This window comes from Camelus dromedarius, chromosome 12 (genome assembly GCF_036321535.1).
Source record: "Camelus dromedarius isolate mCamDro1 chromosome 12, mCamDro1.pat, whole genome shotgun sequence".
In the NCBI taxonomy this organism is placed as follows: Eukaryota; Metazoa; Chordata; class Mammalia; order Artiodactyla; family Camelidae; genus Camelus; species Camelus dromedarius.
The window spans coordinates 6,574,197-6,588,589 of NC_087447.1; the positions used below are offsets into that span (position 1 = coordinate 6,574,197).

General features: G+C 56.7%; 1 protein-coding gene across 3 annotated transcripts; it reads right to left on the reverse strand.

Moving 5' to 3' along the window:
• Positions 1–20: 20 nt before the first annotated feature.
• On the reverse strand, positions 21–11,718 carry SCYL1 (SCY1 like pseudokinase 1). 3 transcript variants are annotated; one of them, XM_031448405.2, is made up of 19 exons: positions 11,531–11,718; positions 11,041–11,181; positions 10,704–10,826; positions 10,397–10,623; positions 9,885–9,975; positions 9,653–9,808; positions 7,082–7,240; positions 6,131–6,238; positions 5,255–5,368; positions 3,329–3,484; positions 2,606–2,794; positions 2,409–2,484; positions 1,972–2,136; positions 1,603–1,745; positions 1,302–1,328; positions 862–933; positions 552–764; positions 404–458; positions 21–285 (listed from the first exon to the last, which is right to left on the reverse strand). In XM_031448405.2, the coding sequence occupies exons 1-19, from the start codon at positions 11,639–11,641 to the stop codon at positions 161–163; spliced, it is 2,451 nt and encodes an 816-aa protein (XP_031304265.2). In that variant the 5' UTR covers positions 11,642–11,718; the 3' UTR covers positions 21–160. The 3 variants fall into 3 exon arrangements, with proteins under 3 accessions (XP_031304265.2, XP_031304267.2, XP_031304266.2); XM_031448407.2 differs by lacking the exon at positions 1,302–1,328 and having other exon boundaries at positions 862–930; XM_031448406.2 differs by lacking the exon at positions 1,302–1,328.
• Between the last annotated feature and the right edge of the window lie 2,675 nt (positions 11,719–14,393).

Here is a 14,393-nt window from a genome sequence, read left to right on the forward strand (position 1 = left end):
ACTGAGCCCAGCACAGGGGGTGTGAAATAGAATTTATTATGGCTCTGATTATGTACATGTGAGATACGCCTGGCCAGGTTGGCCGGGCTCGCATGGTTTGTACAATAAATACATCTGCGGGGCCTGCTCTCCGCGGCTGGGAGGCGCCCACACCAGCGGTTCAGTCCAGCTTCCGAGTTCCCAGTTTCATGGGGCCCTTGGCCGCCTTTTTCTCAGCGCGTTTAGCCTCCATCTCCCGCCGACGCTCCTCGCGCTTCTTTCTGGCTAGCTCAGTCTTGGCCTGTCCTGGCAGCAGGAAGGGGAGGAGGTCTGATAGTATCAGGACAACCTAGGTCTTAGCTTCCCAGCCCATGTCTGTCCCAGTGGAAGGTAGCCCATCAGCCCTCCCAGGGGAAGCACTTACGGCTCTCGGTCTCCAGGCCCTCCCAGTTGTCATCACCCCACGAATCCAGTTTTGGCTGAAAAAGGGAAGTGTGGACTGGAGTGGAGGCCTACTCCCAGTTGAGGTCCACCCCATGTCTGCACCCTCCCACTGGACAGGTGCCATGTACCTGGGCACCAGCCTCCCGACGCGCTGACAGGGCAGCAAAGGGATCGCCTTTGTCACTAGGCTCTGGTCCACCCCAGTTGTACTCGCTGGCCAGCCGTGTGCCTTCAGGGGGAGGCTCTGGGGGGCTTGGCTCCTGCCAGCCCTGCTCCCACGAGCCCTCGGCTTCCCAGCTGCTCCAGTCTGACTCTGGGGATTTGTGGCCAGGGTTGCTGGTCTGCAGAACATAAGGAGATAGTACCAAGGAGTAGGGGGGGAGGTTGGGGGAAGGCCCTATCTCCCCACATACATACACCTTGTCCCACTCAGCTTACCTGCCCAGCCCAGCTGGCTTGGCCCCCAGTACTCCAGTCGTTCTGCTGGGCCAACACAGATTCAGCCTCCTGCTGCAGTGTGTGAAGGAGAGCATGACCATAGAGACCCCTATGCCCCACCCAAGAGGGCAAGGAAGCCCCCCAGCCCTTGCCCAGTCATGGGCTCCACCCTTCCATCTCATTTGCTCTTCCCTTTCATCTCATTTGCTCCTCAGACCCCGTTTCCCATCTATAAAATAAACACACTGAACCTGGCCTGTCATCACTCCTCTATGAGGCTGGGGAATGAGTCTAGAGTCCCACCCCCTGCCTGTGACCTCAGGGGCCAAAGACTGCTGTCAGCCAGATGGGGTAACTGCCCCCATTTCCTTCAGGACAGCCCTACCAATCCTGAGCCCACCCCCAGGAGGACTGGTCTGGTTGTAAGTCTCGGGGGTTACCTCTCCTTGTTGATCGCCAGGCAGGCACTAGAACAGGTGCAGGAGGGAGGGGAGCAGAGGAGGGGGGAAGGTCAGTGGGCTAATCCAACCACCTCTAGCCTAGCCTCTCATTTCTGGAGTTGAGTCAGGGCTCAGCTGTTGGCTCTGGCCCACAAAGGCCATTCCATGACACCTGCTTGCCAGGGATACTGTGCACATGAGGACAGGTCTGACACCAGCCAAGCCCACATGACCTTCTTGAATGGCAGCCTGTAACCTTTAAGCTGGGGTCCCCCTAGGAGGCCTCCTCAGTCCCAATCACCTCCAAGCTGCCCCAGTCTTCGTCATCCCATCTGTCAGTAGCACTGCTGTCCTCTTCTGTGTCCTTGTCCTCCTCTTGTATCTCCCAGTGGCCTGAAGTCGTGGGTGTGGCAGGGACAGGGGTGGGGGCTGGGGCAGGAAGTCCTGGGGAGGAGAGGCTCACTGAGTTCCCACACACAGGGCCCCAGAAAGGTCTCAGAACAGGGCAGAGGTTGCTGGGGGTGGGGGTATGGAGGGGAAGCTCTCAAGGAGACTATACCATACCCTGTCCCCTATGTCCCCATCACCATCCCCAGGAAGTTAACAGCTCCTGGGTGCCAGCACACCCAAGCCCTCTCAGTCACTGATACAGCCAGTCTGGGACACTCACCCTCAGGCATGGGCCTCTGGGGGACGTTGGTCTCTGCTGGAGCAGCCGTGGGGTGTGCACGGATCAGCTTAGAGGTGAGTGAGGAGACCCCTGTAACGGCCCAGCCTGCCCAGCTGGCTGCAGCTCCTCCCATTCCAGGGCTGGAGGCTGCATGGACATCCTTCTCTGGGCAGTGACAGGAGAGACAAGTACAGACACCTCAGGCTTCCATGGAGAGGGTGATAGGAGGGCAATAACTGAAACAGAGCAGCCTGTAGTGGGCTCTCCTCCAGGCCTGTGTTCTCCCAACTGTGAGATGGGGGGAGGGGCACTGGTGTTGTCTGTCCTCCAGGGTTCTTCCACCTCTCACGTACTCCAGTGAGGTAGGAGGGAGCCATGACAGGTGACGGTCAAGAATATGGCAAGAGGAAGAGGGAACACGAGTGTGGGCCACTCACCCACTTCAGCCAGCTGGGTGGGGTCCTCTGACACAGACTCCAGTTTGGACAGGAAGCTTCGAATGGCCTTGAAGGCCTGTGGGGTAGCAAGGGGCAGAGCTGGGGCCTCCAAGGTTCCTGTGAGCCTGCCAGGCCAGCTAGGGCTCAGGTATCCCCCAAAGCCCCAGCTCCAGGGCTCAGCCCCAGTGGTGCCTCACCTGGTCCCGCACAGATTTCTCAGGATCCACAGTGAGGCTGCAGAGCACAGGCAGGATCTTGTGGGCGCAATCACTCATCGAGTAGAGGTTGTGGGTGGCAGCGAAGCCCAAAACACCCGCAACCCGGGATGGTGCAAACGGGTCCTTAGTGGCCCGGCTAAAGGCGGAAGTGAGGACCCTGTGTCTGGTCTGGGGTAGGGTGGGGAGAGGACTCCTGAGTATAGGGTCAGTACTGGAGCCCAGAACTGCCAGGCCTGACTTCCCAGAACAGAGACCATCAAAGTCTAAAAAATGTGAGTTAAGCACTAACAATGGGGAGAGTTTACTTAAAACTCTGGACCTTGACTTCTCCCAGATCACTGGGCTCATGCTGCCTCAGAGAGACAGGGGCTGGAGTAGCAGCTGCCTTAGGGCTGGGGCCAGTGCCTCCTTTCCCACCTGCCCTGATGACCTGATTCATTCATTCCTGTTAAGTGTCTGGGTGCTGCAGCTGTCTGCATTTACAGATCCTGACTGAGGGGAAGGGATGCAAGGCCTTGGGGGCAAGCAGCCTGGGCTGTGTGACTTGGGGCAACTCACTCCACTCAGACACTGGGGATGGAGCACCCAGGGCCTAGCCTCTGGGAGGATAACAGCTCCCACACAAGGAGACCTGGCCCTGGAGGACTTGGCTGTGGTCCCATGATGGTGACAGAACTCCTGGCACTTGTGCAGGACACTCACGCTGGCACTGAGGTAGGAGCCAATTTTGCCCAGGCAGACGGTGGTGTTGCAGCGGATGGGGCCCTGTTCGTCCTTGGCCTGCAGCCGCGCGAAGTGCTTCATCAGCTCCACATTGAGGTTGGCCTCGTTTAGCTTCGGGGCCAGGAGCAGCATGGACTGCAGGGCAGGAGCCGGTGGAAAGTGTGGGCCGGAGCAGGCAAAGGGCACACATAAGAGCGGCCTCCCAGGAGGGTACGGAGGCCACCAGTGTACTGGGTGCTGAGGACACCCGCCAAGGCCCTCCCAAACCTACCTCCCAATCTGGCCCTGGCCTCTACGCAAAATGCTGAGGAAAGGGCACCCCATTTCTCTGTCTCCATTACAGTCTGCAGTCCTGTCTCCCAGCCCTCTCCTTCAGCTCCCCTGGTGCACTCTACTCAACCCTTCACAAAAACACCTCCACAGACCCTCTACCAGGTGGCTTGGGATGAGGTCACCAGTGACCTCCATGTTGCTAAATCCAATGGCCAGTTCTCCATCTTCACCAAACCTGACCCCTCGGCAGCTTTGACACCCCCAGATTCTCTCTCCTTGAAATGTTAGTATCTGTTCTTCAAGGACACACCCTCTCCTGGTTCTCCTCTGACCTCGCCGGCTGCCCCTTCTCAGTCTCCTTTTGCTGAGATCTTACTGTTCAGACCCCAGAGCTACTCCGCAAGCCTCTTCTTTTTTACACCTCAGCCTAGGCAAGCTCACCCATCTCATGGCTATAAAGGCCCTTGTTAGCTGACAGGGCCCAGATGGGTACCTCCAGCCCAGACTTCTTCCCTAAATTTCACACGCGCATAACCGCTGGCCGACTAGACACCTCCACCTGGCTAACAGACATGGCCAAGACTGGGCTCAATTTCCTCCCACAAAACTGTGCCTCCCAGTCTTCTCAGTAAACGGCAACTTAACCTTCCAGTCTCTCAGGCCAGAAACCTCGGAGCCATCCTTGATTCCAAATCCATCCATCGGCAAATACTGTCAGCTCCACCTTTAGAATGTGGCCTGTTCTCTCCACCTGCTGCTACCACATGGATCTGAGCCACTGTCATCGCTCACCTGGGCCACTGTAATAACCCCTAACAGTGTCCCAGCTTCCACCCTTGCTCTGAGAGTCAATTCTCCACACAGCAACACAGTGTGATCCTTTTAAAACAAGTCAGATCTGGTCAGTGCTCTGCTCAGTCAGCCAATGGCTCCTGTCTCACTCCCATTGAATGCATCAGGTCCTTGCCATGCCCTACGAGGCCCTGGCCCCCAACCCCACCACACCTCTCAGACTCCACTTTCCACAACCATGCCCCTTCAGCCACACTGAACCTCCTGCTGCTACTCCTACACTCCAGGTACACGCCAGCCTCAGCACTTTTGCACATGCTGTCCCTTCTGCAGGGAACACATTTCCTCCAGATCTCCATGTAGCTCAATCCTTCACCTCTTTTCACCATTTTTCCTTAAATGACCTCTTCAACAATGTCTTCCCTGTTTTTAAAAGTGCAAACCCTACTCTTCACACTCTCCATCACTTTCTAACGTAATGTATTTTTTTCTAATTCTATTTATTGTCTGCCAAGCCCACTTCCCATCTCCTTGAAAAGAAGCTCCATGAAGGCAGGACTGCATCAGAACACGGGATGCAGGGCGGGCCAGGCACAGGGAGGTGCTCAGCGAGTGTCTGTGGAACAGAGGACTGTTGGCCATGCCCACCCCTGTTCCCCCTGCCTCGTTGCCTCGCTATACCCACAGCCTGGACTCAAGTGCAGTACAGTGCCTGCAGTACAGTGCCCCTCCCATAATCTGCTTGACCCACAGGCCAAAACCAGGGCCTCTATGTCCTCTGGTGAGCCCCCTCTAAGCCCTGGAAAAAGAGGTGGCCACTCTGGGCCTCGTCGCACTCACCTTGACTGTCTGCTCCCGGATGGCAGGGTTGGTGTCTAAGAAGCCATGTACGACATGGGGAAAGATCTGAGTGTTGACTGTTGGCTCATCAAGGTATTGGATGAACTGCTCCATCTGTGACCCGGGTTGGGGCATGAGAACACGGTCAGCCCTGCCACCCCTCACCACAGCCATGGAGCCACCCTTGGCATGGTTTCTCCACTGGCAGGCACTGGCTAGCCAGGTGAGTCTCCTGAGCCCCTCACCTCACATCTGGCCTCAGGCCCACCTGGAACGATGAGGAAAGGCCAAGAGGGTGCTGAGAAGAGCCAGGGACTGCTCAGCAGCCCAAAGGGTCACACCCTCTCATAGAACCTCCAGTGCCTCTTCTATAAAAAGGGGTAGAGCCACTGCTCAGAGAAGTGCTGCGAGGAGGGCTGGTGTGCTTGGCAGCTGGGGGAGGAATGGGATACCTGCGAGCTACCAGGTACTTCTTGACTCACACGTGAACCCCACCCTCGATCCCATCAATCCTGTCTGATGCTTCCAGCTGCCCTGGGGTTGGCGGGAGAGACTTTATCCCCACTCTAGATGGCTAAAGCGACCAAGCCAGGAGACTGGATGGTGTGTGGGGAAGCATTTGAGCCCTGCAGCCTGGGAAGACTGGGCATTCCCAAAGCTGCCAATGAGTGCTGTGATTATTTTGACTTCCTGAGAGCACAGCCTTAATGGTCCCTCACCCTGGCCGCACAGGGAGGGGTTTCTGGGGTCCCTGTGCAGCCAGGGCAGGGGCATGAGCTACCTGCCTGGGGCTGGAGGTGAAGCAGCAGCCTCCCCTGCAGCCAGGGTGGGGTCTGGGTGGGGTGGCAGGGGGCGGGGTCTGGCCACATTCCCTACCTGCTGTAGAAGGCGGATGCGCATGGCCCGGTCTGTTGATGAGAACATCTTGACAACAACGGGGATGATCTTCTGCTGATACTCCTCAGTGCTGAGGAACTTACCCACCTGAGAGAAGGAGGGGAGGAGGGGTTCAGTTACATCCAGGAGTGGGATGACTTCAGTGGGCTCAGTTAACTTTCTCAGGCTCCCTGCTACTTTCCCAGGGTGGGAATGGGTGGGGCAGGCATTTCCGCAGCAGCCCCTCTATCCATACTCATCTCAGTTAGCCCTGCCCTTAACCTTTCTGGGTCAACACCTCTCTTAGGAGGCTCACTAAAGCTCAGTACTCCTCCTTATAATCAGGCACCTAGACGCCACATGCGCACAGAACTCTGCCTATAATTTCTAGGGGTTCCCAGCTACGTAGGATTTACTTGCTGTCTTCCCCACTTCCCCCATGCCAAGTTCCTTTGGGGAACGGGTTTTCCCAGGGTGGGCCGAGCCGGGTATGGCAGGTGCCCAGGTAATGGCAGGCTGGGTCTGAGAAAAGGGGAGAGGATCCAGCCCCTAAAGCCAAGAGAGCTGAGTGCCACTCAGGAGGCAGAAAGGAAAGTGGGTCACTCCTGGGCCCTGGGGGCCAGAGTGCCCAAGTCAGACCAGGAAGGCTGTATTGAGGAAATACAGGAAGGGCTGTAGGCTGTGAAGCAAGAATTTTGGAGGCACAGGGTTCCCCTTCCCAAGGTCAAGAATTCCCCACTGCTTCCCTGAAAGTGGGTCAGGTGGCCCTGGCTTGCTGAAGGGCTGGATGTCAAAGCTCTTCCTCACGTGGGCTTGGGTCTGCCTAACAAGGCTGCCCTTCCCAGGATGCCCCGGAGGGCTGGCCCCACCCATGGCCTTCTCTTCTGCCCTTCAGACCTACCCAGCCAGTCTCTGGGCCCTACAGTTTCTGTGGCTCCAGGACCCACTTACCTTGAAGAGGGGCGTGAGGACAACAGCCCCCGCGTTGCCAAACTCGAAGGCAGTCAGTAGCTGGGGCAGCACCTTGTGCCGGCAGAAATCCTCAGGGAATGAGTCTAGGCTCTTGCTCAGCTCTTGGAAGAACTTTTGCTTCTCAGCTGGCTCTTTGATCTGGGGGAGAGAGCACAGGATGCAGGGAGGAAATCAGCCTGGTCACGGTCCCTACAGCCACAGGCAAGGACAGGGGCTCACCTCCAGCCCAAAGGAAAACTGAAGTTTGTGGGCTCTGGAGTCATACTGGCTGGGTTCAAATCCCAACTCTCCCATTTACTAGCCATGTGACCTTCAGCAAGTTCCTCCACCTGTAAAATGAGGACTAACTATACTGCCTCATAGAACCATTCTGGGGATTCAACCAGAAAATGCACACGAAAGCTGCCTGGCACAGTGCCTGGCACACTGCAGGTGCTCATTTCGTTAGTGACTGTACTTCCCCCATCACTGCCACCTGAACTGTTGCTATGACAGCAGCCACTAGGGGGATCAAACCCTTTATCAGCGGGGCCTCTACTCCTCTGGAAAACATGCATGTGAGTGCCATTAACCCCATCACACAGATGAGGAAACAGGCTTAGAGGGGTGAAGGGCTTACTCTGTCACCCTGACCCTGGCTGGGTTGTGCACACTTGTGACTCCACGCTGGGTGGGGTTCCTGGCAGGCTATGGGAAGGCAGGAATGAAGTACAATTCACCCCTAGACCTCATCCTCGCACTGTGTCCAAATGGCCAGGCTGTTGGCTCAGTGGTCTCCTTCAGTCCTCCTAACCTCCCTGAGGCTATAATACCCACAACTGCCCATTTCCTGAGTACAGACTTGTGTCAGGCAGGATTACACAGGCAAAATAATCCTCCCTACAACTGTATGAGGTAAGTGCCAGCAAAATCCATTTAATCCAACAAGGAAGCTGAAGCACAGAGAGGGCAAGGAACTTGTCCAAAGTCACACAGCTAAGCAGCAGTCAAGGAAGGGTGTGACACAGTGGTGTGGCACCTCAGCTGTGCTGCACCCTGTGAAGAAGTACTGTCATTTCCCCATTTACAGATGAGGAAGCTGAGGCTCAAGGTTACCAGCCAAGAGTGGCCAGGCAGGATTATAACCCCGTCCTGTATGCTTCCAAAGTTCCTGTGCACTCCGTTTGCCCTCAGAGTCGTAGCTGCTGCCTGGCCAGCAGCGGTGACCTCTAACTGGGGTTGTGGAGGACCTGGCTGGCCCTCCAGCAGCTCAGTCTAGCATGGGAGGCAGGCCTGGTGCTCTGATGACAGGGTTCAGGGGGAAAAAGGCCCAGAGAGAGGCCAAATCATGTCCAAGGTCACACACTGAGACAGTCACAGTGAGGCTCTCTCCATCGCTCCGCTAGATCCAATGATGGGAAGAGGGGCCTCTGGGCACTGCCCTCCCATATTCTCCTCAGGACTGGCCAGAAACAGCCTATTGCCTATGGGGCACATTTTAAGGAGAAGGGAAGCCAGGCAGAGCCAGCCATGTGAGAACTCCATGTAACAGAGTTCATGCTGCCCCTACACTGCCCAGGAGGCAGCAGGGCTCAGTGTTTCCAGCACTTTCTCCTTCAAGATGCAGCTCAGGCTCCCCATCCTCTGAAGGACCCCCCAGCCCCTATCTGAGTCAAGACTCCACAAACCATTGAGGTCTCTGGAAGTGTCTGTCACACTCCCCCATTCCAGATTCTCAGTCACCTGTGTGCCCCACACAAAGCTAGGTCAGAGCAGGTGTCCAGGGCACAGCCCCCCACCTTCACTCCCTGCAAAAACCCTATGGGTCAGCAGATACTATAGTTATCCCATTAAGCAGATATGGAAACGGAGGTTCAAAGAGGTCAAGCCGAGGGCTCCCTCCTCACCATCCACCATCTTTCCATACGCTGTTCCCTCTGCCTGGAATCTTCTTCCCCACTTACAATCCCCATGACTCCCACCTTCGCACCCTTCAGGTCTCAGCTCAAACATCACCCTTGAGACAGCCCTTCTCTAAGTTCTCTAGTCTCTATATTTTCCTTCCTGGCACTTATCCCCATCTCAGGGAGCACACATTTCCTCATTTATGTGTTTTCTGGCCCTTTTGCCCCAACGAGAGTCCCTGAGGGGAACTGGTGCATTTCCCCCTGCTGGATCCTTGAGGGCAGGGATCTGGGTCTGACTCTCCCTTCTCACCTCGCTACCCACACCACAGCCCAATCTCAGGGACGCGGCCAGAATGCATGTGTGCAGTTAACAGAGTGCCAGGAGCAGTCACTGAGCACCTACTACGTGCCAGACACTATACTATGCACTTCAAACTCACTGAATCCTCACTGTGCTCCTTTGAAGTAGGTACTATTATTAGGACTGAGCTTCAGCCAAGGGAAGTCACACATAAATAACAGTTGGAGCCTGGGTCTGAACCCAGAGAACCTAGCTCCACACGCTTGTCTCCAAGGGTCTAATTATCAGGGAACCTACAAAGTAGGGAGGGGGGAAGGGGTGAGGAATGTAGGGTCAAAGCCCAGGGTGGGGCAGGGGGGTCACCTGAATCTCTTCCAGGAAGAGGTTGGTCTCCACGAAGCGGTTGTTCATGAAACCACCAGGCGCCCGGCAGTTCTGCAGGAAGCGGGCTGGGTTGGGACGCAGCTTGGGGTTGGCTCCAACCAGCTCGCAGTAATGGGGCACCAGTGATTTGGGGATCTGTGGGAGAAGCATAGGGTCAGGGCAACGCTGGCTGGCTGGAGGAGTAGGGGCTAGAGATGGGCCGGACACTTACCTTCCCAGGGTTTCGCAGGGCAGCAGCCCGAGGTAGGGGTCCATTGAAGACTTCCCAGATGAGGCAGCCCAAGCGCCACATGTCAGCTGACCTGAGGCAGTGACCAGAGCTGCTCAAGGCCCTGCCACCTGCCAGCATAGGCCTCTAACCTACCCTGGGCACCAAACATTCACTGCACGGCAAACCCTGGGCTGTGTCCCTCAGCTGATCCTCCCACCAGCCCCAAGAAGCGTGTTTCATCAGCTCCATTTGACAGATAAGGAAACTGAGGCTCAGGGAAGCAAGGACATCCACCCCCAGGTCACACAACTTTCCAATTCAGAACCACTTAACCCCAGAGTCCTGCCCCTACCTCCCTGAGGATCCTGGGAGCAAGAAGTGGGCACCACCCTGAGGACCCTGGTTCCCTCCCCAGCTGGGCAGCAGAAGACAGGGGAGTGCAAGCTAATCTAGGGGTCCTGGAACTGCAGGGGCTTCCAGAATAGGGCGGGTTGGGGCATCTTGTCACCCACCACTTCTCTCTGACCGCTCTGCCACTGCCATCAGCCAACTCCGGGGGATCGTACTGCTCAAGCTCAGGGACCCCCTTGCGGGGAGGTCCCCCACCATTGCCCTGGGCTGAATACATGTAGTCCAGGCCCCCAAGCTTCCACTCGCCAGCACGGTCCACGAACACAGCAGCCATGCAGACATTGTTGTGGATGAGGCTGCAGTCGTTGACCAGGAAGCTGAGGGCTTTCTGGGGGCAGAAGGAGCCATCACAACCCAGTACCTGCAGCCCCCCACCTCTGCTCTCATCACCACTGCCCCCCACCTCACCACAATTTGGTGCAGCCCCCAGGAGAGCTCCAGCTCCTTCAGGCCACCAGCCTCCGCTCTCGCTTTGAGGTATATTCCCAGCGGGGTCACAGCCTCTGTCACTACATGGAGGCATTTGTCTGTCTGAAGAAAGGGACACGGGGTATCAGGGTAGGATGGAGAGAGAGGAATGGGAGATGACAGACATGATGGGGAGAGAAGTGGAGAAGGGGAAATCAAATCTGGGGGTACTGAGGCAGAAGGGCTGGAAACAGGGACAGGAAGACAGAAGACAGGCGTGGGAGGCAGGGAGAAAGTGAGGGGCAGAGATGGGGCTGACTGAGCAGCAGGTAGGTACCTCCAGCCCATCGATGTAGGCCAGAATGTTGGGGTGCCGGAGAGTTTTGAGGCGCTTGAAGGCAGCTTTGGCCACCTGGGTCTGCTCTTCCGCGCCAGGCTTCACGTCATATACGAAGATGGACACCGGGCTGCCTGTGGCCTGAGGAGGGCAGAGGCCTCAGGGATGTGGGCTGGGCCCCAGGCTGACCACTCCACCTCCAAGATGGTCCCCAGAGCTGTTAAGTGCAGAAAGGAAGGGCCGCGCCGGCCAGGGCTCTCCCCAGGTCAGCTCTTGGGGACTGAGTGGGACCACGTAACCCCGGTCGGAAAGGCCTGTCGGTCCCTCGGTCCTTCCGCCCGCCACGTCGGCACTGCCCGTCCCCCTCCCGTGGTCCGTTGCTCTAAAGGCTCCGCAGCCACGTCAGGCCGGGCGCGACGCGGCTGGGCCCGCGGCGCTAACTAAGCGAGACCGAGGTCGGCCGCGGCCTGCAGAGCGGGGCCGCCCTCACCTTCTTGCGGCCGCGGTGCAGGACCCAGGGCCCGGGCGGGCCGCCCTCGGGAGGTTCCGGGCTGAGCTCGAACGGGAAATCTCGGACCGGGTCCCGGGCAAAGAACCACATTGTCCCCGCCGCCGCCGCGGGTTCGGGCGCCTCAGCTCCGGGTCCTCCGGCCGCCCGAGCCGGGGCGGGGCGGGGCGAGGCGAGGGCGGGGCCGGGCTGTGCTGGGGGCGGGGCCTGGGTTGGTGGGCGGAGCAGGGAGCAAGGGGCCGAGGGCGGCGGGCGGCGCGGAGAGCCACACTCGGCTGCTGGGCCTATCGCGCGCCGGCTGGGCGCAGCCAGTTCCCAGCTGTGCCGCCTTGGCAGGCCACCCAAAATCTCCAAGCCTCTGGGTCTTTATATCTAAAATATGGGTGGTAATAGAGTCCACCTCCGAGCGTTATGTAAGGATGAGAGCTTGAGAAGGGACAGAGATAGGGAAACCAGGGCAAGGAGGAGGAGAGATGGGGGGACAGATGGAAGAGAAAGTCTACAGACAGACAGACATAAAGGGGTGCAGTGTTCAGTGAGGAGTAAGGAAGAGACTTAGGGAGGGCGATTATCCCCAAGCCAGACTCTCTCACTAGCCAGTGGGCACCTCCATGATCCAGTGAGGCATTTTGTTGGTGGAAGGACAGAGTGACCAGGGGTTAGGCACAAGGAAGCAGAGCCCCCTAGAAGGAGCATGGGTAGGAGGCAGAGAGTGCAGCAAAGGTCCTGGGGAGGTCTAGGAACCCTGGGACAGGGGAGGGGACCTGAGGAGGGAAAAGGCAGTGACCCTAGGAAGGTTATGGACCCTAGGAAAGAAGTCCAAAAGAAGCCAGGGGAACACAAGGAGCCCCTGCTCTCCTGGGCCCAGCTGATTTGGCTCTCTGACCTACAGGGCCAGCATCTCCGCCAGGCCCCCCAGTGCCTGCGCAGATAGGGGCAGTCAGTGGCATAGTGGTGTGAGCAGCTCAAATGCCATTCACACTCGTGGAGACCCAGCCCCTTAGCTGGACAGAGCCCAGTGTCCAGAGCTTTGCCAGAGGGGCTGGGCTGGCAAAGGTTCCTCTGCAGGTAAGCTGTCAGGAGATCCAGGGTTGGGGACAGTCTATCAGCCACACCTGATAGAGCACAGATGAGATTCTGGGACTGATTATGAAATGTCTGATTGGGATGCCTTTGGGAGCAGATTCAAGGGCAGGGATGCCAAAGTCAGCAGAGCTGGGTTTGAATCCTGGCTCAATCCCCCTCTGGCTCAGCCCCCTTCACTGGCTGTGGGAGATCACCTTACTTGGGACCCTCAGTTTTCCTATCTATAAATTGGGGTGAATGACGCCTTGTGCCTCACGTGACTCAGGACAGCTGCTCGGCAGTGATTTGTTCTCCCTTTTCTTGTGCAAGTACCTGTACAGGACATTCAGAGGGAGGCTCAAAGAGAGTGTTGTCTGCTCGAGGCAGAACAAAAATAATAACTAGAGGTCCTCCTGTGTGGCTTCTGTAGGAAGATGACGACAACATTGTGAATATGGAACTGGCAATGTTGCCAAGCGGGGAGCATCTTTTCACTGGAAGGGAGCAAGCAAAGGTGTTGAATGCCAGATTACAGAGTCTGGAACTTTACCCCACTGAAGGGTGAGCCACAGCCTGAGCTGTGTGTGAGTGTGGAATGATGGAGAGGGGCAGGCTGAGGTGGGGTGATGCTTTGGGGTGAAGGTCACGGTTGGCAGGGAGGGTCTAAGAACACAGGGTTCATGTGGTGGTGTTTAGGTAGTGGCACATTCTGTTAGCACCTACTAAATGTTAGGCTTGTGCAGTGAATGGGGCCTTGCCTGGAGAGGAAACGTGCAGGAAGGGCAGGGCCACAGGGCTGGGGAGAGACCTGGGAGTCCCAGTGCACAGAAGAACAGCGAGGAGGTAGAACAGACTGGGCAGAGGACACCAGAAAACACAGTTACGAAGAAAAGGGATCTGCCTCCCAGATTCTCTAACCAATCCTGCTTCTCCAGGGGAACTCAGTGCAGAGAGGCTAGCATCCTAGGAAAGGAACAGCATCCTTTTCCCAAGTTCTCACCTTGCTCCTGTCCTGTCCTCACGTTGTGGGCCTCCATTTCATCAACTACAAAATGGAGATAATACCAGTTCCTCATCACTGCCCTATGAGGGGGCCAAGTTTGTTCCCATCTTACAGATAAGGAAACCGAGGCTCTGAAGGCTCACACAGTAAGAAGTGGCAGGGCCTGAGCACTGTGCTGCTGGCTGCTTCCCTCACCAGCCAGGACGAGTGCAAGCAGCCCTGTTAGCCCCGCCATGACCCTGGGGCAGGCAGCACATCAGGAGGTCCGCCGGTGCATCAGGAGGACAGTTGTTCCTGAGGAGATACAATAGGATTTCAAGCAGGAGAACCTGGAGGCAGATGTCTCAGTTTGAACCCCATTTCTGAGGGATCTTGGGCGAGTCACTTCACCCCTTTTCCTCATCTGTAAAACAAATACTATGAAAGTAACTATATAAGTGTTTGCCATCATGGTTAGTGGAAGTATTTGGCCCCATATAAATAGCACACTGGGAAGGGAAATGGAAAGCCTTAAAAAAGAAGTTGTGAACGACACTTGTGGCATGGATGCAAAATAAAGAGGAGGTGATTGGAAAGGCTCGATGATGGAAGTGATTTACTAACCAGAGATCTTCAAAAGATGACACGGGAGATGGAAACAATCCACCGAGGTGGAAAGCAAACCCCTCAGACCTAGTGCCTCTGACAAGGGAGAGGGTTCATGTCTCAGTGACACCGTCTTTGTGCTTCAGTTTTCTCACCTGTAAAGTGAGTGGAATAATAGAATCTATTTCATAG